This window comes from Rattus norvegicus, chromosome 4 (assembly GCF_021556685.1).
Source record: "Rattus norvegicus strain SHRSP/BbbUtx chromosome 4, alternate assembly SHRSP_T2T, whole genome shotgun sequence".
Lineage (NCBI taxonomy): Eukaryota > Metazoa > Chordata > Mammalia > Rodentia > Muridae > Rattus > Rattus norvegicus.
Window position 1 is genome coordinate 125106277 of NC_141537.1, and position 27511 is coordinate 125133787.

The window sequence follows — 27511 nt, forward strand, 5'->3', positions numbered from 1 at the left end:
AGGACAGAAACAGAAAAGACTGATATCTGGAAAAGCCTATGCTCTATGGAGATTCTACAGATGTGCGGAGTGAGGATGTGACACGGGGATTTGAGAAACGCTGGAAAGTGTTCTCCTTACCAAATACATATGTATCCATTCACACATTTATCTAGGCACTCATCCTTCTTCCTTATCCTCCTACACATCCATGTACACATCTACTCATCCACTTGCCAAAGCTCACTTACTATCTGCCATCTGTCCGTCTGTCCATCCATCTGCCCACCCACACCCCATCCATCTGTGCATCCATGTTTCTGTTTATCCACGCATCTTACCAACTCCATGCCCATACATCCACACACCTACACAAGACAAGAAGTTAAAAATACACTCAAGGGAAGGAATCAGCCATACAGTCATGTTTATTTGTCCTGCTGTGACCCAGGTGGGAGACTGGACATGACCTAGGCACTGAGGGGCTCCCAGCATGCAGGCCACGAGGCTCAGGGTTGTGGTGTCACAGGCATCTGAGTTTCTCCAGCAGCTGTGGAGACAGAGTTCAGAAGTTGCAGTCTCTTTGCGGCTCAACGCAATCAAATTAGTTCCCTGCTGTCTACCTTGCACCCCACCCACAAATGCAGATACCTGGAAAGACCCCCTGGGACCACAAATGCTCAGGCACACAGCTCCACACGCATGATCTGATCTCCCAAGTGCAGAGAGTTACACGCAAGCACATGCACATGTGAGCACTCTGGAGGTGCCTCAAAGTGCTGGCACAGGAGTGTGTGCGTGTGCTTACATGCACATGGGTAGAAATGCATGTGGACACACATAAAAATATTCGCAGCCTCCTGAAGGGGTTTCCTGGTTGAGAGGTGCAGGTGGAGCAGGGTCTCTGCTGCAGAGGGATCACGCCCATGCTTTCACTGAGGTTGGCCAACAATCCTTGGCTTCCTCCTGCCCCCTCCTTTCTGACCCCTTCTCTTAGGACTACAGCTCACCTATAGGCAGTGCCTGGGCTGTCCTGATGGGACATTGGCATCCCGGAGCTGGCCTCTGCCTGTTCAAAACGTGCAAGACACTGACTGATCCGCCACTGTAGCTCGTCCTGAGGTCACCTCCCAAGATAACCATCCAGTGACCCCATTCCAAGACCTGAGCTCAGCAGGCTAAAGCCAGGGGAAGATTCCCTCTCATTTAACACAGACGATACCCCAGCCCAGGCATCTGGTAACTGCTGTGGCCCCTTGGCAAATGGAACTCCAGACTCCAGGGGACCTGCGCACACACCTGGCCTTGTCCTCCTGCCCCTGAGTGAGTACCAGTGTTAAGAAGAGGCATGGGCCATGGGGCAACACAGGCAGACTCCATATAAATAAAATATTCATAGAAAAATAGTCTCTTAGAAAGCCTCTTATCCAGTGGTTCACTTTCCGGGATGGGAATTGCTGGGAATTTGTGATTCACACCATGCCCAATGGAACTTTTCTAATGGCGAGGTTTGAACTGGAGGGCAAAAGGATAGGGGCATGTCCTGGAGAGAAACAATTCCAGATCTGGACCAGCTTAGATTCTGGATAGGTAGCAGCAAACAGCAAAAACAAAAACAAAAAAAATACAAATGTGTATGCATATATATCTATATGTGTATAAAGACCGTCTTCTCTTTGTACTTAACACCCAGCACTGCGGAAGGCAAAATCAACTAGAAGAACCATCTGCATGAAGAATAATTATGTACAGCTGTTCTCAGCTCCCAGTCCTAGCAAGTCATCCCACCAGGACCTCAAGCAGTCCACTTTGATTGCAGAAAACGGATCCCGACGAGGTGGAAGAATTCTCTTTAATTAAATAAATTAATATTATTTCTTATCAGAATAAACTGTTAAATATTGCTATGACGAGGCCCGAGGCTCCAGAGCTCCTGCTGTAGAAAACTTTGTTCCAGCCATGGAGGGACTCGGGCGGTGTCTGGGGGAAGGTGGCTGAGCAGCATCTGTGTGGAGTAGAACGGGTGGGCCTCTGAGAGATGCTTCCCACAGGAGTCTGTGGGAAACCCAGAATACCCTTCCCCCTCAGCAGAAAAGACAAGGACAGTGCTTCTGTGGTTCCCTGTGAGTATCCAGGCAGGGGCCTGCAGGGAGGACAGTGCTTCTGTGGTTCCCTGTGGGTCTCCTGGCAGTGGCCTTCAGGGAGACGGTATCCTGCCTGTGATCTGACCTGTGACCTCATTCACTTGCACGTATACATCTCTGTGCGCTCGCTGCATGTGTTACACTTGACGTAGCAGCACCAGTGGAATTTGCAGTTGCACTGCCACACCCGGGCATACTGGTGTGTGTTGTAGCCACGGCCGCAGCACATGAGGTCACAGCCACTAGCCTGAGGGGCTGTCTTATTGCAGGCACGGCCCTGTGTGCCCACGCTGCCTGTCACTGGGTCCTCTTCACAGTAATTGGGTGACTTCTCGATGTACACCAGATCAGTGTCCATGGGCTTACGGTAGGACAGGGGCTTCTTGATCTTCAGAAAGGTGGGCCGCTTGTTCCGACTGGCACGGACAGGTTCCACATGGACGGCCTCGTTGTATTTGTCCTTGAGCACGTAGCCTAGCTCTCGGAATTGTGGCAGTGTGGTCCAGCACGTCTTAGTGGTACAGGATCCTGACACGCCATGGCACTTACACTCCAGTTTCATGTTCTCCTCCAGGATCTGCAGGGAAGACAGGGGAAAGCATAGGAACTGTCGCCGTGGCTCATGGCCACGCAGGCCCAGCCCTATCCTCTAGGCCCTGTTAGCCAGCTACGGCTTCCATTCTCCTCTTTGGTCCAGGCAACATGGGGCTGACTCTAGCTGCTCTGTCTCCACAGCCTTCATGCAGTGCCCTCCTTAACAAGTGGACTGTTTACTCTCAATTGCTTTCTGCTCTGCTCTCCAAGTTTGCTGAGACCAGCCCAGCTCAGTCCAAATGCATGCTCGTTCTCTTTGGTCTGAGTGGGTCCAGGATTGGTTTTGAACCATGCTTACAACACAGGAGGGTTGAGCTTAGAAGATGGGCTTTTCAAATTCCTTGCCAAACTTGTGGCATCTGTCAACACTGGGTGAGGACCAAAGTTCCAGTTCAGCTCGGCTGGTGTAGAAGCTGGCCCAAAGTTAGCAGAGCAGTCTACTCTGTAGCCATAGCAACTGTAGCTCAGACACTGATCTGTGGCAGTGGGTCCCTGAGCTGGACTAGGTTCCAAAGCTCCAGGGAACCATCATAGCCACTCTACCTCATGCAAACTGCCTCTCTCTCTAGGCCTCTCCCTCTAGGCCTCTTCTCTTCCTCTGCAGCCACTGTTGGCTTGGAGCCGTGGTGACCTTAGATGGGCCCTTCATCAGGTGACATCCAGCCTAACTCTGCTAACTCTGCACTCTGAATGAAAGTCTCAGAGATCTCACTGTATTCAGCACAGTCACAACTGCCCTGGCCAGGACCGGTCACCCATCGGGCAGCCAGCAGCCTCCCCGAGGCACCGAAAGTAGCAGAAGAAACATCTTTAATCCCACCTTGAGGCCAGGCCAGATCCTGATTTCTTAGCTGTCAGGAATCCTAGCCCTCTTCCATGCTTCAGGTCAGACAAGTTGAGGCTTCGAAGCCCCTGTGGTGGCCAGTCTCCAGCACCTTCCGAAGGCTACTCCTCAGCAGGTGCTTGGAACACACCCAAAGGGAGTTCACCAGAACTACTGCTAACATCACGCCTCTGGGACCCAGGTTAAAGGACAGCTGGATGGGCATTTTAGGGTCTGCCACTTACAGCAACACTTCACGAGGCCTAAAGGAAACCCAGGAGGAAATGAATACACGTCTGGGTCCAGTCTCAGCGGACTGGCCCCTGGAGGATGCTGAGGAGTCACTGTCCCTGCCAGATTCCCTCTGGACCCCATGGGAGGTTGTGGTTCTGCTGTCAGCTCCAGCTCCTGCCGGACATCCTGTCTGGATTCCTTCGGGCCTCCAGTCCCAGGAAGTGGGTCACCTTTTAGGCACACTGATTTCATCCCATGGATTAAGAAACCTGTTTGAATAGTTCCGTTCTGATACAGCTCATGTGCCAGAAAAATGCTGCCTCCTCCAGGAAGCTTCCCCTGATTATCAAGGTAGGATCCTTCCTCCTGTCAGTCCCAAACTCCATCTATCTCCTGGGAAGTTTTGAGCCATCCATATATTGGTGTTTTCCAGTAAGGCAGAGCTCTTTGGGACACAGAGAAGCTCTGCTCTAGTGGTCTGTCTCAGGGCACTTAGATCCAGGGGGACTTGTGCCTGGCTACTCCAACTGAGGGAGTGACACGGGTGAGTAGCACCCACTCCAAAAAGCTCAAGGCTTAGACTCCACCTGTCTCCTACAGAGCTCAGATCTGAATCTAACTTGACCTCCTTTCCCAGAATTCCCCAACTGGGACAGTCATCGATCTGTAACAACTGGCCTAGTGTAGCAAAAGTGCTCACTTCCGTTTGCAAGGAGAATGGAGGGCTGTTTGGCCCCAGGCGCATTCCTCCATTCACTTGTTCGTTTTGCAAAGAACACGTGCTCTGCACCGCTGTATTACCTGTGCTATGACCAGGGACCAGGATGGGGCGTGTCCTCCTGGAGGCCTTCTGACCCCCAGACACTGATCCTGCCTGCTCTGAGATGCACCCTCTTCCGTCTCTGCATTTATGGGTCCAGACCCAAAGTAACCATGGAACTCACAGAAGCTGGTGGCACTGTGTGCTGCAGGAGTAGCAAGGGACGCTGGGAGAAGGGTTGGGGTGGGTGGACTCCAGGAAGGCAGGAGTCAGGGAATAGGAGGACTGACTAGAGCAGCTTGCCTGTGCCTGTGTGGGTGGAATGCAGCCCCTGGAAGGAGCAGGAAGGAAGCCCTGTGGATGGAGGGCAGAGTTTTGGGTGACAGAGCTGAGGAGCCAGCAGGGTTGACTCTGGGTACATCGCAGGCAGCCGGAGTTCATTCTGGATAAAGTAGAGATTAGGCTGCAGGTGGACTGGCAGGAGAGGAGCCTAGAGGAATACTCTCCTCGGTGACCAGAGCAGAGATGACGTAGCTTTAACACAGGCAGCAGCCATGGGAGGAAGGAAGTGGCAACATTCATAGTGATCACAAGTGACCCAGCCCTGGGGACCAGCCGGTGGGGAATCTGTGCCCTGAGGCAGGAGGTTGGAAGTCGGGCTTGAGGAAGAGTATATGTGCAAATCATAGGGAACACTTCCAGACTGAGCCAGTGGCCAAGACTCAGGGCCTCTGCGGAGTAAGGGGGTCTTGTGGTGCAACTGGACCCTGACTTCCATCACCTGGCATGCCTAATGGGGGTCATGTGGAGCCCCAGGAAGAATGCTGTTCCTTCCGCAGACTAGCACATTAGTAAGTACAGCCAGAAGAGAGGCAAACACTCAAGAATTTTTGTATTAAAATCGGTCATGGGCTGGGGAGATGGCTCACTGGTTAAGAGCACTGACTGTTCTTCCAGAGGTCCTGAGTTCAAATCCCAGCAACCACATGGTGGCTCGCAGCCATCTGTAATGAGATCTGATGCCCTCTTCTGGTGTGTCTGAAGACAGCTACAGTGTACTTACATATAATAAATAAAATAAATCCTTTTTTTTAAAAAAAAATTGGTCGCACAACCACAGAAAGGGAGACTGAGAAAGACTGAGTGCTTTGATGGCCACAAACCCAGGATTTGCTAAGAAATTGCTAAAAAGCCAATGGTCTGAGGTCACGATGAAAGACGCCTAATGCACACACAGAGAGAATAGCCATCCTTTGTGATTTCTAGAGCAGAAGAAGAGCAGCCAAGCCTCATAGCACTCACCTGTAACACCAGCGGTTGGGAAGCTGGGTTAGAGGAATTGCTACATAGCAAGGTCCTATCTGTTCAAAAGAAATGAGACTTGGGCTTAACACAACTAGAAGAGGGGGCCTGCACAGCCCAGCATGGAGAAAGCAATGTGTAAGGCCCTTGAGCACTGCCCCCACGGGCTCTGTATTCTTGTCTGGGACAGGGTAAACAGGAAGGACCATGTGGCTAAAGGACAGAACTTGGACCCTAGTAGGAGAAGTCTTCATGAGCAGCTAGCCTTCTCTACCAAGCTCGCTCCTGCTGGGAGGAGGCTCTTGAGAAAGACTGAGCTCCCTGTCTCGGAGTGTGTACAACTAGCAACTAGCTCTTTGGAGGGGCTTCCTGCACCCAGTGGGTGGGGCTGCAGCTGAGATCCTTCTGTGTCTCCCAGCAGTGCCCCAAATCTGTCTAAAGCAGCAGCAAGGATTTTCCGCACCGCCGGAGGGAGAGACATCAATCTCTTTCTGACAAGTCCTCCAGGAAGCGCAGACAATGTACCAGGTGCTGCCCAGAGCCCAGAACTCCTCAGGGTGGGGTGCTCAGGTCTGGGAAGGTCTGGGGAGAAATTTGGTTCCAGAAAATTCTTTGACTCATACATAATGCCAAGTAGATACCATCAGAGTCTGACTGCTGGGCCTGCCCCCAAACCCTCACAGTGGCAGTGACATAGAGGATTCTGGAAGACAGAAGTGGTTTAGAGAGGAGAGAGTTTGGACATGACCTCTGACTCCCACTCCCACAGGGCACCCGTCACTAAAGTGTGGGTCACACTCTGCAGCATCCAGAAGGCTATCTCAGTCTATGTTGTTTCCCTGTGCTGAACACCACTGTCCCTGTCCATGACCCCCAGCCTGGAGCCATACTGAAGCTATCTGAGCTTCTCAATGTGATTAGGACTTCCTGATCCCTGGGATGGATCACCTCTGCTGAGCCCTCCTCAGGAATGTGCCTCAGTCTAGGAATGTACCCCCCTCCAGGATCCTGGGTCTATTCATCTCCTGCACAGGTCTGGCTCACCCTGTCAGGACACTTTTGTTCGTTTCTAGCAAGGCTGATATGGTTGACACTGGCTCCTCAGTGCGGCTTCACACAGTCACCAAAATGGAAGTCACCCCACTGGTTACTGATTCCAGATGCCAACAGCCATTTCTTCAGTCCCCACCAGTCACCTTGCCACTTCCCAGCAGTTATTCTCTCCGTTCCCACTCCGGTCATCCTTCCTAGTTCCCAAAGTCACCCTCACCCTAGTTCACACCTGTCACTGCTCCCAGTTCACACCTGTCACTGGTAAGGAGCACCTGGTGACTTGAGCCCATCACAGCCAACCAGAGTAAGTCTTGGGTCTTAGGTATGAACTGAAGATATATTGGTCATTTCTCACCAGAGGGGAACAAAAGGGAAAGTGAAGCCCACAGCTATGGACAGAGAACTTGTCAGCTTGGAAAACTGAGTCCGACCCTGGCTGAGAAAGTGAGATCAGAAGTGAGGATGTGTGTTCCTGGATCCTGGGAATAGTGTTTGTGCCCAGGATCAGCCTGTGCTGGGATTCATTGCCATAGAACCCTTCCGTGCCAAGAACCAGTGAGTTCTCTGTCCTTGAGCCAGTTTGAGTTGTGTTAATACACTGTGAAGTAGCCTGACTGCTACAAAAATCCTTCTGTCTGTGCCAGAGGGGTGTGTGTGTGCGCGATTATGTGATTGTGTGTGTGTGTGTGTGTGTGTGTGTGTGTGTGTGTAAAACAGTCTCTGTTTGATAGGTCTGAGAGCACAAGCAACATGATATGGGTTGCAGAGAACTGATTTGCATATTAAACAGGACTTGGGGCAGGTGAGATGCCAGTAGGTAAAGCCCATGCTGTAGGAGGCGAGGACAAGTTTGGAGCCCTAGAACCCACTGGGCAAAATCACATGTGCGTCTGAGTGTGTATGTGCCTTTAGCAGGAGACTCCCCAGAAGCTAGCAGGCCACTAGCCTGGTGTATGTCACCAGGAAGAGCAAAGAGACCCTGTCTCAAAGACAGTGGAAGACCTTCTGACCTTCACACAAGTGCTCCATGGCACACGTGCACCTGTACACACACTTGTATACATCAATCATACATATATACAACACACCACACACACACAGACACACACACAGACACACACACACAGATACACACAGACACACACACCAACACAACGGCCACCACCACTATCCTAAACTGTAAGTTCAAAGGGCATGAGGAGGTCAGGACCCTGGGGGCTGAAGGCTGAGAATCCAAGTAAGCTGACATTGCTGTTTCCTTCCCTGGTCCCCTCTGAGGCATCAGTCCTGGGCCATTTGTACCTCAGGTAGTGGGCGGGGATCCAGGTGATTAGATTCTTTATGCTAGCATGCTGTAACAAAACATCCTGAGGCAGGGAACACTTGCTGTTCTCCATCACTCCTCCTGCTGCTGCTGCCCCTCCCCCTGCTGCTCTTCCTCCTGCTGCTCCTCCCCCTCTGCTCCTCCCCCTGCTGCTCCTCCCCCTGCTGCTCTTCCTCCTGCTGCTCCTCCCCCTGCTGCCCCTCCCCCTGCTGCCCCTCCCCCTACTGCTCCTCCCCCTGCTGCCCCTCCCCTGCTGCTCTTCCTCCTGCTGCTCCTCCCCCTCTGCTCTTCCTCCTGCTGCTCCTCCCCCTGCTGCCCCTCCCCCTGCTGCTCTTCCTCCTGCTGCTCCTCTCCCTCTGCTCCTCCTCCTGCTGCTCCTCCCCCTGCTGCCCCTCCCCCTGCTGCTCCTTCCTCTTCCTCTTCCTCATGATCCCCATCCTTCACAGCTCCTCTTCATCTCACTCCTCCCCTTCTGCTCCCCTCCCCTTGTCCTTGGGCCCATCCATCATGAGCCAAAAGCTGCCTTGCACTTAACTGCAGCTGTATTCCTCTGGGCAACTCAGATGAAGGAGGGAAACAGCTTTTTCTGTAAATAGTTGGGGTATTTTCTCTTTGGTCGAATTCTTTAAACCACACTGAGTGCACTCACTTCAAGCCAGTGTCCCTGCCTGGCTCAGGTGGGTGCAGGCACAGCTGCATTCCACAGACTGGGGCCACTGCAGCACAAGGGCCACAGACCTGAGCACAGAAGACATGACCAGAAAGGGGTTTGGGGCCCAGCCAGAGAGGCTTTCCAGTGAAAAGGTCTCTAGAGGCCTCTAGAAATCATTGTCTATCAGGTCACAGAGCCTTGGGCACAGTGACTCCCTGCTGTCCTTGAGTCTAGAACCTATCCTCTAACTCTGAGGTCTTAGAGGAATTTACACTTCATAAATGTCCCCAGTCTTGGGTTCACACTCCTCTGATATACCTGCATGCCCGGCACAGGTCTGCTGTGGTTAAAGAGCGAGAAGCAACGAATGCTATTTTACACTCATATAATTATACACACACACACACACACACACACACACACACACACACACACATGCACACACACATACACACATATACACACATACATACACACACATACATACATACATACATACATACACACATACATACACACACACACACACACACGTTCATCTTCCCCTACATACATGCACATGTGCACACCCTTGGAACATGGTGTGAGCCCAGGTGACAGCAGATAGGCTCCTGCCTGGCAGTGGTCCTTGGCCAGGTCTCAGGTTCTCTCAGTAAAATCCTTTCTTAGGGCTTTCATGGACACTTGGAGCCATTTCCAAAGGGAAGTGGCTAAGCCCTGGGGACAGTAGCTGCTCATGGTACAGACTTCCGCCTGCCATCTCTTCTGAGATGATAAACAGACCGGGGTGGCTTCAGGCCTGTCCCATGGTCCAAGCTGAGTGGAGACTATGGAATGTGGCTTTTAGTGGGACAGTTGGGTGGTCCTGCCTGTAATAGAAGGATGTGAAGTCAACAAACATGTGCTTCCAGCCATCTCTGAGGCACCCGTGAGTGGACTCTTGCCTCATCTCCTCTTTCATTCACTCTCCTTCATCTTTGCACTACGTGATGAGTTATTTCTTCGGCCAGGATTGGAGGTGTGTGGCCAGATGTGCAGTGAGAAGCTTACACTGTGGATTGGGAAGTAGTCGCAGATCAGCTGCCACACTGGTGATAGGCAGAGGCCAGCTTCTAGCAGCAGACTCCCCTCTTCTAGTTATAACCAATCTGGAGGGTATTTGTAAGAGTGGAATAATCCACTTCTGGGGCTGTCTCTCAGTGGCAGAGCACTTGACCCGCATGCATGAAGTTCTAGGTTCAATCTCTAGTAGTAAATCACACTTGTTCTCTCATCACCCCCCCCTCTCTCTCACGCATGTGCACACACACACACACACACATACATATGCCACGCACACATGCACACACGCACACGCCACACACATGCATACATACACACACACCAACCTAGAAGAATGAGGTGGTAACAGGATTAGGTCATGGCTCACCTCACTCCGGCTGTTAATAGTGCTGGGGTTGAGCTCTCAGAAGTCCTTACTATCACAAAGGGATTGTGGGTAGAACAATGGATTTCTCCTCAACCCTTCAATTAGGGGGTGGGGACCATGGCAAAAAAGTAAGATAGTTAGTGTTGCCAGCACCCACCAACCTGATGCTCTGACAGCCCTTAGAGATCTAGGATATGGCTGACCTATGCAGCCTTCTCTGAGGCCTGAGGTCTGTCAGTTCTTCTTCTTCTTTTGGCCCTACACTTACACACTTTTGGAAGCAGCTCTAAGGTGGCAGTGCCTAGGCACACTGACAGCAATGAGGTAAGACCAAGAAGCCCAAGTCTACACATGCCCTTTGCAGCAACAGCCATGGTAGTTCAAATGGAACAACTCCCAAGGCTCTCACTGGGCAAATCGGTTTTGGTAAGTTCTTGCAAATGAACGCATCTAAGCTGTCATATTCCACTAACACACGGTCAAGGGCCATGAAAACTGGGGTACTCCACCAGCGCTCATCAGTCCTGGGCTATCTTCACGAAGCAGCCAACCAGAATAACCAGTGACTTAAAGACTAGCTTTGCGCAGGCAATGCTACCACATGACAGCCAGCGCTCCCGCAGGCACCCAGTGTCCTCAAAACAAGCCATGTAGACTTCTCTCCTAAAGTTCCCAATTTCCCTTTGTTTTTTCTAACATCAGAGGCCTCGAAGGCATGTGCCTATGTACTCCAGATCCCACTCCTAACTTAGCTTATTTACCCTAATGAGATCTGAACTGGAGATTTATCTCTGCATTTTGTTTGGCCTTGACACTACCAACTCTCCATATAATGGGATAGTCTTCTCCTGTGAAAGGGAAGAGGTGTTGCTACTCAGACTTCTGTCACCATGACAGAATTCCTAAGGTCATTGATGCTTACTTTGATCCATGGTTTCCTACTCTTTCCATGTTGTTTGACCCACTGCCTTACTGCTTTGGGGTTATGATGTCACAGCACATCATAGTAGAAGTGCTCAGTGAAAAGCTGCTCACCTGGCAACCAGACTGGATAGGTAGAGGCCGCACTCTCTCCTTCAAAGACATATTCCCAGATACCTAATGTCCCCTCAATAAGCCGGCAACTAAGCCGTTAGCACATGGGCTTTGGGGGATGCTCCAGGTCTAAGCAGCATACTACAACATGGATGTGCCCTACACACATGCTAGTAATGAACTAAGCCTGTCACAGAACCACACACAGTATGACCCATTTACATGAAACGTCGAGAAAGACAAATCCACAGAAACAGAAGATATAGCCATAGTTATAAGGAAACCGGAGGGAATAGGGATTGTTGAACAGGACAATGGTTGCCTTTTTGATTTTCTGAGACAGGGTCTCACGTAGCTCAGGCTAGCCTTGAACCCCTGATCCCCCTGCTTACACCTCCTCTTTACTAGGATACCAGCTAGCTTGCTTGCCTTTTGGTCCACAACTATTAGTGGTTACCAGAAAGTTTCTTTTGGGTGCTGAAGATTTTAACTTTGTTTTGGTGGTGGGTGTGTATCTCTATGAACCTGTTAGGAACCACTGACATTGGGTGATTGTGTGACACATGGATGGCTCGGTAAAACTGCTGCAGAAACCCTGTGGGGCCTGCAGCTCTGAGCATAGCTGCTGAAGCAATGGGTGTGAAAGTATGGCTCTGGCCTGGCGTACGGCTGGCACCTGCTTCTCCTTCCAGGTTGGGTTTTCCAGCCCTGCAGAGTCAATGGGGCTGGATTTCCAGAAGTCTGACCCAGGTTCTCAGAAGTTCTGATTTGGTCTCAGCTCTGGAAAGGTGTGTGAGAGCATTCAAAGCTCTTCAGGTGCTTTTAATACATGTGCAGAGGAGAGAGCCCTAGTCTGCCCTTCCATCGCCATTTGAGAGCCTCTCTCTGCTAAGTCCTGTGTCAGGTGCTGGTGATGTGAGCCTGGTAAAGCAAGGTCTCTATTCTCGGGAGACTCTGTATAGTGGGGGAGACAAGCCAGCCAGTGAATCTTTCTTCCTTAGACCTGGCCCCGCACAAAAGCCTTTGCATTCTGTATGCACCAAGCAAATGGTGTGCCTGTGAGGCTTCCTGGAAAAAGGGATTTCTGAGTTTTAAATCTTGCAAAGAAGCAAGGCCAAGGCATCACTAGTAGCAGAAATAACTGGGCAGAAGCCCAGAGGTTGCAAAGACCAAAGGATCAGGGAGATAGAGGAGAGAAGTTGGGTGTGCTTTAGCAATGGCCAGGATAGGAAAGGAAGAATGTGGAGACCTCATAGTACTTTGGATGGTCTTGCTAGGAGGTTGTGTACTGGGCCAAACCCCCTCCTAGAAGCCAATACACATCTGGGCATAGCTGGGCTTCCCTGCAGAAGGGATATGGGACCGTCATAAGAGGCAGAGTGGCCACCTCTTAAGAAAACATCCTCATCCTACTCTCTGGTGTCCAGGATGCCTGCTTCCTCTCAGTTCTGCCAAACACCTTCAGTAAACAGTTTGGTATCAGGCATTCTTGGGAAGCCATGTTTATTCCCACCAAAGACCCCTACATCTGCCACTGACTTGCTGAGGCAGCTTTCCCCCGGGTCCTCTGCTTTTAGCACTGTCCTCTGTCAGGGTCTCTCACACCATGCTAGCTTGCATGCCCCTGCCATAGGTTGTTTTTAGAGCACTTGCTAGTTTGCCTGTGCAGAGTCTTCGGTTGTCCATGAGACATCTTCTCCTGGGAGATGAATTAGGAATGGCTACCCTCCAGTAGCTGGGACATACAGGCTGGGCATCTCTTCTGGATACCCCTTACTAGCTGGAGATTATATTAGATTTCTATTGGATGGAACTCAGGCTCTTCTGATTGAGTGCCTGGTCTTGATCCCGTGGAAGTTTCTAGTTGAATACAATGAGCTTCCCCCAACTCAGACACAGATGGTGGGCATGGCTGAGGGGACACTGGACTCTTGGTGTTGCTTTAAGCTTTAGGATCTGCTTCAGGAGCCAGGGTCCAGGGCTCCCAAGGACTTGGGCTGTCCTAGCCCTGCCAGCCAAAGCTACTGCACCTTCTCTGCCACTCCAGGGGCTCCCTGGCTTCAGGGTCCAGGTCACCCCCACAGATCTACAGAAGTGAATGGGCCTGCAAGTTCCCTTGAAATGGTGTCATGCTAAAAGTCTTAGACTCTTAATGCAGAGGAGAAAGAGCTTTCAACATTTTTGATTTAAGTCCCAGGTCTGTCCCCTCCTGACAGGGTCACTCTGAGGAAGCTTAGCCTCTCTGAACCTGGCTGGTTCTTTAACCACAAAATCAGAAACTGCTAAGAGAAGCTGTCTCTGGGTTATGTGAGCTAAATGAGGTGGTGAACAGACCTGCTGGCCTGTCAGGGCCGAGGAAGAGGATGTAGGGACCTAGTATGGCCTCCTTGCTTCTCCAGGATTGTCCTCAGCAGAATTTTACAGCGGCATCAGGGACCCAGAGAGTGAAGCTCCATCTGCCTCATCAGTCCTAAGTCAGATTCGGAGTTTATAGGAGTAGAGTGGGCATCCTCGAAGCAATATGATGTTCTGAAGTGAAATATGCTATGAACATAAACACTACATTATGGAAAACCAGCACATAAGACCTCGATGTTGAATGGTGATAATATATTAGATTAAATAAAATACATTATTCCATTTAGGAGAATCTTTTTGTTTTCCTTCAGTGCCAGGACTTTACGCATGCTAGACAAATGTTCTCTATCCTTGACCTATATCTGCAGGCCTTTTGATGTGGTCACTAGAACATGTTGGCCATGTGGCTTATAATAGATTTCTATTGGATAGCAGAGGTCAAGATCCTTGCTACCCAGGTGTAGTCCCAAAGCCATTGTTCCAGCCTGTGTTCCGTGGCAATAACAAAATATCAGAAAGTAGGAAGCTTCTAAAGAAAATAGAATTTTCCAGCTTAGCTCTGAAGGCTGAAATCCTAGATGCATGGCACTCAGATCTAGAAGGACCTTTTGCCTTGTCACAACATGGCAGAGGATGTATGGGGAGCTCAGGTGTCTCCTCTTCTTATAAAGCCACTGTTGTCACCCTGAGGGCTGTCCTCAAGACTTTATCTATCCCTAATCACCTTCCAAAGGCCATACCTCCAGATCTCCATTTGGTTTGGGGATTAAGTTTCCAGCACCTGAGATTTTGGGACACATATTCCAGCCATAGCACTCAACTGCAGGAAGGAGACCTGGGGAGGCTGCTGGAGATATAGAGCCTGAGGCCCTGCCCAGAACTGTCATGGAGTCAGAGGGCATTTCCACCCCCCAGGTGTTTTATGGGCAAGTGATGTCTGAGAGGTCCTGCAGGGTCCTAGGCTTTGGGTTGATGAGGCTGGGGTATTACAACCTCAGACAGAAACACTTGGTCTGTGGTCGCCTCCAGGGCCACCATTTGGCAGAAAGCATGCATAGTCTCAGAGAGAAGAGAATCAAGGCACTGGACAGTTGTGCCCCATGTCACTGGATACCAGTAACTTCGGGTAGGCGGGGGAATCTTATCCTGGAGGACAACTGAAAAATGGATCGATGCACTTAAAACCCCAGACTTAACCCCCACCCCCAGTTCCACTTTTTCTGGTTCTCTGAAAACTTGGCCAACAGCACCCAGGGCCACTAAATATAGACATGGTGAGGGAATAAATCACCAGAGTGCCACATGTTGCCCAGGGCCTGTTTCACGGTTGGGCTGCAAACCATTGAGAACTGGGAGCTGTAATTAAAATGCTGCTGGCCTCCCAACTGGGAACCTTTCCAGGGGAGCAGCGAGGGGGGCCTCTCTAGGCAAACCAGCCCAGATTCAGTGGTCTTTGCTGGCTTCCGGGACTGCCAGACACAACTGCCCCTGAAAGCCTTCAGGCCTAAGAGGCACTACTCATCCCCCAGGTGTGCCTATGAGAGGCAGACCCCTCACACTCGTCCCCCAGTGCACCCCTGTTCCCAACACTCCTACTGGGACCTTGTCACCTCTTTCCTCACTGTTCCCTTGGTGGGGCCATACTTGCCTCTGGGCTGTTGAATGCTCTGACTCACCTGCTCACACCTCACCCTCTCAGAAAGGTCTCTTCCACCTACCCCCAATGGCAGCATCTGTAACCTCTCTCTCTCTCTCTCTCTCTCTCTCTCTCTCTCTCTCTCTCTCTCTCTCTCTCTCTCTCTCTCTTTCTCTCTGCTTTTTCTGTCCTAGCATTCATTTCTCTCTGACAATGGGTCTCTCTCCATCTGACTATTTGTTGTCTGACTTCCCCCTGGAATGCCAGCTCTATAAAGGCAAGTGCTACACCTAATCCCAGAGCCTAACACAGTACCGGACACACAAATAGGTACTTACTGGTATTTGTTGCGTGAATGAATGTGTGGATTTGCATCCCTTTTTTTCAGCTGGTCGGGTGATCTCACTGGGAAAGTGTCCAACTTCCTAGCAATGAGCTCAGCTTTTTACTCATTCATTCAGTCAACTAACCATCCTTCCAAACGACTCTCCATCCATCTACCCATCCATGCATCCAGCCATCCTTTCAAATCTTATTTGCCCATGTTTTATTATTTATATATACATGCTGCATGCCTACACATCTGTTCATTCATCCTCATACTTATTCATCCATCCACCAACTTTCCCACCCATTCATTCACATTTTTATCCATCCATCCATCCATCCATCCATCCATCCATCCATCCACATATCCATCCATCCTTCCAAATTCTATCGAATAGTAAAATATCCCTATATCTCTCCCTTCACCTACCTTTCTATCCACACCCTCATTATCTATCCAACCATTCTTCTATCCACCCACCTCCACCACCCACATACCTATCTCTCCATCCTTCCCGTCACCTGCACAACCATCTACCTACACCCCTAGGCAGCTACACTACCACTCAGCCATCTTCAGTTGATGTCAACCAATCTCCGAGCAGAGGCCTCCTCTTCCGGGTTCCCACAACGCCCTACGTTCCTGTGTCAGATTTAGTGTTTGCTGTCAGTTGCTCTCTATGCAATAACTCACCTCCCCCCTATATTGTCACAGTGAGCAGCCCTCAAAACCGGCAGCCATGCTTCATCTCTGGAGTCCAGAGCTGACACAGTTCAGGTGTCAGCACATGTTTACTGAATGGGAACATTCTCCTGTCTCTATCTTGACTCGTTCAGTATTTCTTACTGGTCCGTGAACTCCTTGATGAAGAGCATCATTTAGTCATCTATTTTTTATGTTCACCTCCAAAATTTATATTTAACGTAAGTAGACACATATTTAGTAAATGGAGTGGGCAGGTCCAGCAAGAAGTGCGTATAGTGGACATAGGCTCTGGCTGTGTGATTCCTAGGCACAGGCTCTTGATTTCTTGGCCGTGGGATCTTGAGCAAGTCACTAAACCTGCACCTCACTTTCTGTGTTTATAAAAGAAGACGGTGAGAATGGTCACCTCCTGGGTTCTTATGAGCACTGTGTGAAACAACATGGACAGAGAATTTGGGATAATGCCTACCCTGAGAGGAGTGCTGTGCTGTAACAAACCCTTCTCACTGGCACACTAGGACAAGGTATGGAGGGCACAGACTCTTGAGTGTGTTGGGAAGGAAGCTTTGCACTCGAGCTCTCCTGCAAAAGGCCTTCCACAGCAAGTGTTCTGACTTTTCCCCGTCATGTTGGGATCTCTGGCAAATTCCCAATATTATGTCAGGTGGTCAAAGCGCTATGTGGGAAAACAAAACATGGGCGGGAGCAGGAAGTAGGGAGGCAGATGGGAGCAGCTTCCAGCAGGGAGGTCAGGAAAACCCTCCTTAGGTGATATCTGAGTGGAGACTTGAGGAGGTGTGTGGGGTGAGTTTGGGGGGCGGGGTGCAGCAGGCTCTCCCTGATGCAACAGAGAAACTGGCAAGTTCAAAGGCCTGAGGTGGAGAAATACCCAATACCCAGCATGTTTGAGAGCAGAGGGGAGAGCAACAGAGGAGGGAGGGAATTGGCAGAGGGGGAGTGGGAGGTGGGTAGGAACCGAGGAGGACCGAGATCATGGCAAGTCTTGATGGCTATTTTGAAGGTTTCACCATCTACGCTACGATAGAAGGGAACCAGTGTGAAGTTGTAGACACAGGAGGGAGGATACAAGTCACATTTGGAAAGAGTACAGCCCCAAGCCGGGGACTGCCATACTGCAGCCAGGAAAAAATGTGAATGAGCTGGAACACCAGGCAAGGGCAGATTCTGCTTGCAGAACATCTGAACTCAGGATTTGGCCAGGTGAATCCTGGGTAGCTGTAGTAGGCAGTAGATGAAGTCCCTGCTGTGGGCATGAGAGGAAGTGTATAGCCAGAGGTAAGGCCAAGGCTCTGTCCCAGGGTAGCATGGATGCATCCTAAAGATGATGCAGGGAGATGAATCGAGATGGGATGTTCAGTCAGCCTGTAGCCAGGAGGAAGGCAGAGGCTGGATGCAGCAGGGAGGGTCCTAGACAGAAGGTCTGGGTGTAGACGGGGCTTTGTGGGCAAGTTTGCAGGTCCTGGAACATAGGATGTATGTGAACAGGGGTATCAGGAGAGGACAAGAGCGGGGCTCTCTACTGAGATACTGCTCTGAGATGACTGACTGACCTAGAGACCCATTCCAGGAAATCCACAGTGTCATCCGCTAGCTTGGATGTTCAGAAGTTACAAATCTCAAGGGCTTTCAAAGAAAGAGGATCTCAGAACTCGCAAGACCCTTAGGAGCAGAACATAGAGTCTAGTCTAGTAGTGCATGAGGCCTGTGATTCCACACTTGGAGATGGAGGCTGCTGGATCTGAGTTCCACATCAGCCAGGGCCACAGAGTAAGACCCTGATTCATCTTCACCCCCACCTAAACAGCTCAGAGATCCAGATATTACACAGTGGAAAACTGGTCATCCAGGACTTTGCAGGCATCGAGCTTGCACTGTGGGTCTAAGAAGTCTATTATTGGTGCCTTTGCCCCTGGGGGTGTGTGGGGGGAGGACAGTGAGCCTCAGAGATAGGCTGTATGTCAAGATCATACAGCAAACAAGCAGCATTATCAGGGCTGGGAGGAAGCTCTTCCCACACCCAGGCTATTTTCTACCACCAGCTCAGAACAAAGGCCCAACTGGAATTCTCGAGAATTAGAGCAGGGTGTGGCCAGCAACCCCACCTGCCCAGAGAAGAACAGCTCCCTGCAGCGCCACAACCCTCTGGTGGGCACAGAGCCCCACCAGAGCCTCAGTGGCCGCGCCTGCTTACAACAGGGCCCAGTGACACTGTTCACCCACATGGAGCTGTAAAGCTAGGCCAGGAAATGGTGTTGTAAACAGTGAAGGAATCTTGCAGGAATAAGGTGTGTGCAACTTGTTAGTCATTGCAACTGCAACATACCAACCCTACCTAAACACCATATAAGCATACACAGTTGAGGGCTGAAAAACAGGTATATGGGAGATGGACAGAAAGTGGCCGCCAAAGTTGGTGACCGGGCTACCTCAAGCTTGCTACTCAGTCATTGAATACTTCAGTTTCCTCCTGTGGCAGGATAACAATAGGCCCTCTCTTGGCGATGAGAGAGTAGCTGTGAGGTACATGTGGGTTGGGACAAGCACACATGTGGTATTTCCAGTCTTGAGAGAGACATATGGTACCATGCAGTGAGCAGCTGAGGTTGGCATTGTTCAGTTAATGCCCAGGCCACACTGCCCTGGAAGCTCTGGTAGCAGGAGTAGCCCCCCTCCTCCATCTGCTACCTGGATCTTCCCTACACATGAAGTAGGCAGGTGACATATCATCCCATGGGAAGCAGGTGAAGCTTTCCTTCCCTCAGCATGGCAGACACTCCCTAAGCTATCTCTCTTGGTTCAGGTGAGCCTCCCTCAGCTAGGCAGAAAGTCCTCTTCAGTGATACTATGACACTGTAAAGGACATAAGTGTCCAGGATCAGGAGAGGTGGCAGCTGGGCTCCTAGCAGCCTGTTCTACGTACCACCCCCCCACCCCACCCTCAACCATGCTATGCCTCTTAGCTCTCTCAAATCCTCTTCTGCTGAATGGTCCCCTTTTCTTATTTGATAAAACCCTGAGTTCGAGTCCCCCTCCTGAGGACAAAGAAAGCGATTGTGTACCCATTGAGCACATTTTGACTTGGTCTCACTGTGGCATAATTGAGCCTCACCATGCTGCCCCTCCCCTCCCCTGGTTACTTTCCAGTAAGCTCCTGCCAGGACTAGCCACATGGGGGATTCTTTCTGGTGGAAATCACATGGCTGGTCCTGGAGGCCAGGAAGGTGGCCTGCTACCAAGGCCTTCCCAAGTTTCTCTAATAATGATAAGTCCTGAATGCCCCATGGCCACCAGCTGTCTAGGTGACCTCCTGTACCAGAGAAGTCATATGCTAACCATGAGCCACATGCAGCCACCACACACTGGAAACCTGGGCCAAAGAACTGAATTTTCAACATACTTAATTGCAGTCTGTTCAAACCGTCACACGTGACTTACGAAGACTATTTAACCGTCTGACTGTAAACACTTTCAGTCCATTTGATCATTTTGCTAGTGTCACTCTATGAGACGAGCCCCCAGGTTGATGGATGGAAAGAGACGGCGCAGAGACTAGAAGTGAGAGCCTTAAGGGTACCCTGGCCAAAAGCAGCAAGACCAGGTCCAGATGAGTGCACCACAGCGCACACAGTGGACAGGAACGAGACCGGCACTCCCAACCCTGCAGCCCACGCTAGCCCTGCATTGTGCCACCCCACGACATCAAGAGTATGCCAGGCAGGGCTCTGGCAGAGGCTAAGTTGAAACTCATGCTTACCTAGGAGAAGAAGGACACTGCAGGTGAGGGTTCATGGCTCCCAGCCTACCCTCTGTCCAGCACAAACCCTGAGCCGTGAAGCAACAGAACACTGCTTCAAGGGACAATGCATCCTAAAACAGTTATTTCCTCTGCCCCCGCCAGGTGTCCTCTTTTAGGCAGCAGACCACATCCAGGGCCCCATGAACAGAGCAAGACAGGACACAGCACCTGAATGACCCTCAATCTCCAGGTGATTAGAGAGTGGGGTCTTGGGGGCTGAGGATCGAAAGGCTTCTAAGACACTTCAGAAGGTTCCAGAACTTTTGGATAATATTGTGGAATCACTCATGGTGTGACAGGATTGAGCGAGGACAGCCCCAGACACTGATGAGTCTGGGTCCGGCTTGAGTTCTGCAAGCTGTGCAGTCTTGGGCTATATTACCCCTCTTCACCTCCATTTTCCCATGCGTAAAGTGGGTAAGGCAGACCTGTGACAAGGCAGAAGGCTAGCAGTTGTGGGGATTAAACCAGGATTGTACTTTTGGAGCCATATTAAGCTTGCCTGTGTCCCCCAACAGAGAACCTTGTATCCACCTGTTTCAACTCCGCTGACCATGACCTTGTGACTTCACTTAAGTGAACCTGAGAGCCTGAGAGATAGCAACAGTTCACTAAAGCCAACTTCTTCCTGGATGAATGGCCCAAGTTCCTTCCAGGTCATGGTGTCCAGCCATTCTCTGGGCTAAGCCTGGGCTATCATGTCTGCATGGGATTAAGTGGAGGTGGTCTTGGCAGCCCAAAGCAATGTGATGACTGGGGACCCACAGGCACTGCCAGTCTCTCCAGGAAGAGCTGCCCTGTCCTGTCACTGCTTACCACTCCTTTTTATCTTATCCGTCTTTCCCTGGATGCTGGTCATGGTTATCACCATGGCATCAGTGACAGGAGCCAGCTGGGCAGAGCCCCAGCTATGTCATTGGATAAAGGGAAAAACACTACCATGAGCGCCCTCCACCCTGATGGCCAGTCCCCTGCTGACCTGTCCTCAGCTCGCTCAGTATCAGCAGCCTCGTTCTCTTTCTAACTCTCATCTTCATCATGATCACAGCCTCCCAGTCTCTCACACAGCTTGCTCTACTACAGACCAGATGGGGTCTAAGCTGGGCCTGGGGGCCAATGCTGCCCTGCTTCTCCCCATGGGCCCTCAGAAGAAGAGTCTCTAAAACCAGAATAGGCCTAGTTCCTTCTCCTGGCCCAACCCAGAGGCTGCACTCCTTGTCTGGGCACTAGGGCTGGGAAGAGGAGCCAAACTGAGCCACCATGAGGATCAGTTTGAAATATGGATGATGGCATACAAGTTACATCTACAGCATGAGAATCCATAAGACATGAGTCAGTTCAAAAGAGACATGGAAGGAAAGCACTTCAATCTAGCCTATGTGAAGTACTCAGAATGGTCAAGCTTGTGGAAGTAGAGAAGAAAATTATGTCATTGGGCTGTGATAGGAAGTGACTTGTAGCTTCAGTGGGGTGACTGAAGGCTTTGGTTGGGATGTTAGAGCTGAGGCTGAGGCTTCCAAGTTGCTGACATTAGGGAATTTGATGGAAGTTCTACCATAGATGTGGGAGAGGCTCTGGTACAGGTGTAGGGTGGAGGCTCTAGCACAGGTGTGGGGATGGAGGCTCTGGCACAGGTGTGGGGATAGAGGCCCTAGTACAGGTGTGGTGGTGGAGGTACTGGTATAGATGTGGGAGGTGGAAGCTCTGGTACAGGTGTGGGGATGGAGGCCCTGGTACAAGTGTGGGAGTGGGGGCTCTAGCACAGGTGTGGGGGTGGAGGCCCTGGTACAGGTGTGGGGGTGGAGGCCCTGGTACAGGTGTAGGGTGGAGGCTCTAGCACAGGTGTGGGGATGAGGCTCTGGTACAGGTGTCGGTGAAGGCTCTAGCACAGGTGTGGGGATGGAGGCCCTGGTACAGGTGTAGTGTGGAGGCTCTAGCACAGGTGTGGGGATGAGGCTCTGGTACAGGTGTGGGGGTGGAGGCCCTGGTACAGGTGTGGGTGAAGGCTCTAGCACAGGTGTGGGGATGGAGGCCCTGGTACAGGTGTAGTGTGGAGGCTCTAGCACAGGTGTGGGAATGAGGCTCTGGTACAGGTGTGGGGTGGAGGTTCTAGCACAGGTGTGGGAATGTCTCGTGCACAGGTGTGATGGGTAGGGCCTCTGGACAAGTGTGATGGAGCCTGTGCACAGATGTGATTTTTCACAGCATTAATGGACCTATAGCTGCTTAATCACAGACATAAGCTTGATTGAAGTGGAAGCCTTAGATGAGTTGTTTTAAAATAGATTAAAACTTATTAATTATTAAAACAACAACTTGTAGGCTTGAAACAACCTTTTTAGTTATAAAACATACCATGGGCTTAAAGGTTTAATTCTTTTTTCGAGTCAGGGCTTTGCTGCATACATCAGGGTGACCTCAAACTCAATACTCTCCCTGCCTCAGCTCTCAGAGACCTGGCTTACAGGCATATGACACCACACCAGGAATTTAAATGCAAAGCTTTTAGAAAGAAAGCACTCAGGGACACAGGGTAGCAAAGGGTTCTCAGCACTTTCTCCCACAAGTTCAAGGCCAGCTGAGCTACAGTGAGACCACAGTAGCAGCAACCACAGGCCCACCTTTGTTCTGTGAAGCCCTGATGAGGACAAAAGACAAAATGTAGGCTGGAGAAAGACCCGAAACTCATACACCTGGCAAAAGCATCTGAATAGACAAATAAAAAAAAAAAAGTACAGGTAGAGCGCTTGCCTAGGAAGCGCAAGGCCCTGGGTTCGGTCCCCAGCTCCGAAAAAAAAGAAAAAGGAAAAAAAAAAGTACAAACCCAACAGTAAAGAAAAAAAAGTAACCAGTTTAAAAGGTGAGCCAGAGGGTGGACAGACATGATTCCACTCTACCCACTAGGGCACACAGAGACACACAAGGAGAGAGGCTCACCTTATCAGCCTCTAGAGATGTGGTTAGAACCCTGTGAGATAGGGCACACTCTCATCACAACGGTAGAAATAAGAACCTGTGTTATCAGCGGGAGTGGATGGAGAAGCCGGTCACACGCAGATTGCTTATGGGAATGGAAGAGGGTGACACCAGTGCTGTAGTTCAACCTGGGATGTCTACAGAAGGCTCATGTAGTAAAGGCTTGTTCCCAAGAGAGTGGAATCTTGAGGGGTTGAGGCTGTAAGGGGATTTCAAGTCACCGAAGGTGCCATCAAAGAGGAAAGATGGGGGCACGCTCACCCCATCCCTGTCTGTCACCGTCCAGACACGAAGTGTGCAGCTTTGCCCCATCACCCTGTAGTAATGAGCTGCTACAGAACCAAAGCCACAGGACCAGCCCGGCTGTGGGCTAGACCCTCAAAACCGTTAGCCAAAGCAGCCTTTGGAGCCCAGTGGTCTCAGCGGTTGCCACGTAGTGATGTGAGGCTGACTTCGCCTCCATGGGATGCCTCAGGCCTTTATCAAAAAGCTGTCCCTCATCAGCAGTGTGCTGGCACTCCCGGCATTTAGCATGGAGAACTAGACATTTCCATCTATAGAAAAATCTGTACACACACATTCACAGCAGCTTTATTTACGATGGCCCAAGCCTGCCAACAACCCGGTTGTCCTTCAGCAGGGGGACAGCTAAACCAAATGTGCGGCCTCTGAGCTGTGGACTGTCGTGTGGCTGCTGAGAGGAAAGAGCTGTTGTCGCACACGGCAACTTGAATGAGTCTAGGAGATTACATGGAGCAAGAAGGGGTTCTATTGGCTGCACACTCCGCCACTCGGTTTATGCAACCTTCTAACAGGACACCGTTATAAACACAGGGAGTGGATTAGTGGTGTGTGGTGACTGGAAGCCCCGAGAAAGGGAGGGTGTCATGAGGTCCTCGTGTTCTGTATCTCTGTAGCATCCGTGCCCATGTCCTGGGGTGACAGCGTCCCACAGTTCTACAGGCTGTCACTCTGAGGGAGCTGGACTACAGGTCCCCAGAGCCTGTGTTCTTTCAACTGCATGTGAGTCCACAGTTAGCATAGCGTGAGCTTGATTCAGAATGCATGAAACGGTTAAATTTGATGTAAAACAAAGATGTTTAAGTGGGTGTCCCATAAAACATTTGGGAAAATAAATAAAATAAATTGATTTCCTACTTATCCCGAAGCCAAATTCAACTGAGAATCTCAAATTACATCTGGCATCCTACTCCCAAGACACTTCCAGGAAAGCTTAGACACTTGCCATTCACTTATGCTCTTTACAAATCTTCCTTGAACCCTACTGTGTGCCAGGCATCATTCTAGGCATAGGGGATTTAGCTCTCCAGACCCTCGTGGTGCTGGCCTTGTAGCGGGAGCTAAAAGACAATAAAGACTCAAAGGGCTGTGCAAAGGGAGTAAGTTCAAAGGGTGGGAAAATAAGAGCAGCACGGTATACCGAGGTTAGGTGGACACTGGGGAGAGAGGTCTTTCTGAGCAAAGGCTAAACTCCACCCTAATGGACAGCGTGTGCAAATCCCCCCACCCCCTGGGGGTGTGGCGAGACGGTTGTCCGAGGAGTTCAGGACTGTGGCTAGTGAGGGGGTGCTGGGGAAGGAAGCAAGGTCTCTGGGAGCTCTGTGTCTTCTCCTGCCCAGTATGTCAGACCTGGAAAAGTTTCTGAAACGCAAATCCCTCCTGGTCCCTTGAGCCCGGGATGCAAGTTTTTTCCTTCATCCACCTTAAATGTGGGGCAGGACTTGCAAGCACAGTAGCCTGAAGACTGCTGTCTGGCTTCTGGGAAGGTGGGGCCTGGCCTCTTGGGGGCCCTTGACATGCCACACTGTCCACTCTCTAGTCAAGCATGTAAGTGGCTTGAGCAGCCACTAAGTGGAGCAAGTCTTATCTGGGCCTCGCCCTCACTGCCTGGGGCTGGGTCCCTGCTGTCCCCCATACGCTGGCTGCCCTGCCACTGTGCCCAGAATAGAAAGCCAGCCCCCAGGAGCACCCAGACCAGACAGGGCAGGGCAGGAAGGGACAAGACCAACACCCCTTGTGAGCAAGAGGTGACTCCATGCTCAGGTGGAATTCCATCCCCCTTAGCTCACCTCCCTGAAGCTAGTCACATTCCAGCAGGGCTAGCCTGTCCCAGTGGGGGGCCCTGTCCTCAGGCTGCCTGTCCGGTCTGCTCTCCTCCTCACTGTAGACAGGGGCTGCTGACAGCACACCCTTCCCTAGGACCCTCCAGAGTACCCAGCACACTTCACCCTGCAGGTACAGCAAGGCCTCCACAGCCAGTGGGAAGGTACAGTGTTGTCCTGAGGACTGGGAAATACTGTCACCAAGCCAAGAGATAGCAGAACCCACCTTCACATGAGGACCAGGGAATGTTTCCTGTGCAGTCCGGTGGGGTCCCAGGTTGTCCCTGTTCTGGACACCTCCCTGCCAGTCCCTCCTCTCCCCCCAGAACCCTCCTGCCCTCTGTTTTACCCCTCCTTCCGTGCAACCCCCAGAGGCCTAGTGTCCTTAGCAGTTCCTGCTGTTGGCTCCCTCTGTGGTTCCTGGTCCACCTGGCCAAGGTACCAGAACCCTATCCATCACCACCTCGTACATCCAGGAGCAAGCTGCTGTGCTCTCTAAGACCTGTCTCCTCTGCTTAACCCAGTGAGGGGCACACCCCCAAACTTAACCCAAAGGCTGATTATCAGACTTCCCACACTCCTGGGTGTCAGCATCTGCCACCTCTAAGATCCTTCACTCCACTCCACTCTGTGCCAGGGAGGGAGAGGGACCCACCCAAAGCTCACCCCATTAAGCTACTTCTGGCCACTCCTGGCACATAAGGCCTGTATTTGACTCCTGCTTCCTCAGCAACCTCACTGCCTGTTACCATCCTCAGAGCAAGGAGCCCCTGCTGCTCTTTAAGGATTTAACTACCTCCTCCCCCCTCTTTTCAATGCTTGGTGTTGAATGCAGGGTGTTCTGAATGTTACACCACTGAGTCCCAGGCCTGCTTATGCTGACTGCCTTCTTCCTGGGGTGCTTCTGCTTATCCATCAAGGCCTGGCTAAAGATCCCGTTCTTCTCTCTGCCATCTCTTGTAGGAAACTACACTGCTTCTGTGTCGGAGCCACACTTCTCCTACAATGTCAAAAGTCTGGCCCTCATACTAACTTGAGTACCTCGAGGACACGGACCGTGGAGTAGTTAGTTCTCTACCTGCCACCTAAGGGACAGGAAAGAGATCGTTTGAAGACACAGAGGCTACTGTGAGGATTTTAGGACCGTGCTCCAGACGTCTCTTTCCCTCCAGTGTCCCGTGACTCGAACAACCAACCAGAACGAGTGAGCTCAGTATTCGACCGACCTGAGTGGACTGGCTGGTGACATCAGTCTAGAAATAATGTCCTCCCTCCCCAGAAAGCAACAGGAGAGGCGCCAGTTGCCAGTCATCTTCCCCAAAGGCATCTACAGTCTCTCGCCTGCCTTTTTGTGACTACCCCAACCATGGTAGCTGCTGAAGCACATTGGCCGCCATGCCCTGGCCACCATAGCTTGGTTCTGGAGTCTGCTGATGGCAGAAGCATCACACTGGTCCTTTCCCTTTGTAGGGTACACAGGGCACAGGGTACCCCTGTAGCTATGGCTCCTCAGAGGCCTGCAGAAGGCATATGTGGCCTTTCTCTCACACTGACTGCTCACAAGCCCCAGAGCCTATGGTCGGGTTGAGTCTTATCTCTGTGAAGCAGTGAGTAATCAACAGGACCATGTTCCTTCCCAAGCCTCACTACCCATCTCTGCCCAACTGCTATAGGCCTTTCCCCACCACCATGCAGAGTCCAGCGCAGCCTGGTGTGTCCTGAGAAGGGGTTTGCTTTATAATTAGTAGCATTTCCTGGGATCCAGACCTAGGACAGGGTCCCCACTAACCCTCACACTCATGATAGTAAATGGTCTCTAGAGGAACTGCACCCAAGGGTCCTGTGGTGACTTGAATGAGAGTTGCCCTCACAGGCTCACGTATTTGAATGCTTAGTCATCAGAAAGTAGCACTATTTGAAAGGATTAGAAGGATTAGGAGGTGTGGCCTTGTTGGAGTCATTGGGGGTGGGCTTTGAGGTTTCAAAAGCCCATGCCAGGCTCAGGCTCAGTCTGTCTCTCTGTCTCTGTCTCTGTCTCTGTCTCTGTCTCTCTCTGTTTTTTCTCTCTCCTCCTCCTCCTCTTCTTCCTCCTCCTCCTCTTCTTCCTCCTCCTCCTCCTCCTCTTCCTCCTCCTCCTTCTTCCTCTCTCTCTCTCTCTCTCTCTCTCTCTCTCTCTCTCCCCCCCCCACCTACAGATCACAGTGTAGCTCTCAGCTAGTGCTCCAGCATCATCAGGATA

The 27511-nt window shown here is 51.1% G+C and overlaps 1 protein-coding gene across 2 annotated transcripts in view; it reads right to left on the bottom strand.

Moving 5' to 3' along the window:
• Positions 1–376: 376 nt before the first annotated feature.
• Positions 377–27511, bottom strand: part of Wnt7a (Wnt family member 7A) — a 45949-nt gene continuing 18814 nt past the window's right edge. The window contains 1 exon segment of one of the 2 annotated variants that reach the window (NM_001100473.1): positions 377–2700. In NM_001100473.1, the coding sequence (NP_001093943.1) occupies positions 2221–2700 (480 nt within the window). In that variant the 3' untranslated portion in view covers positions 377–2220. 2 annotated transcript variants of the gene reach the window in all.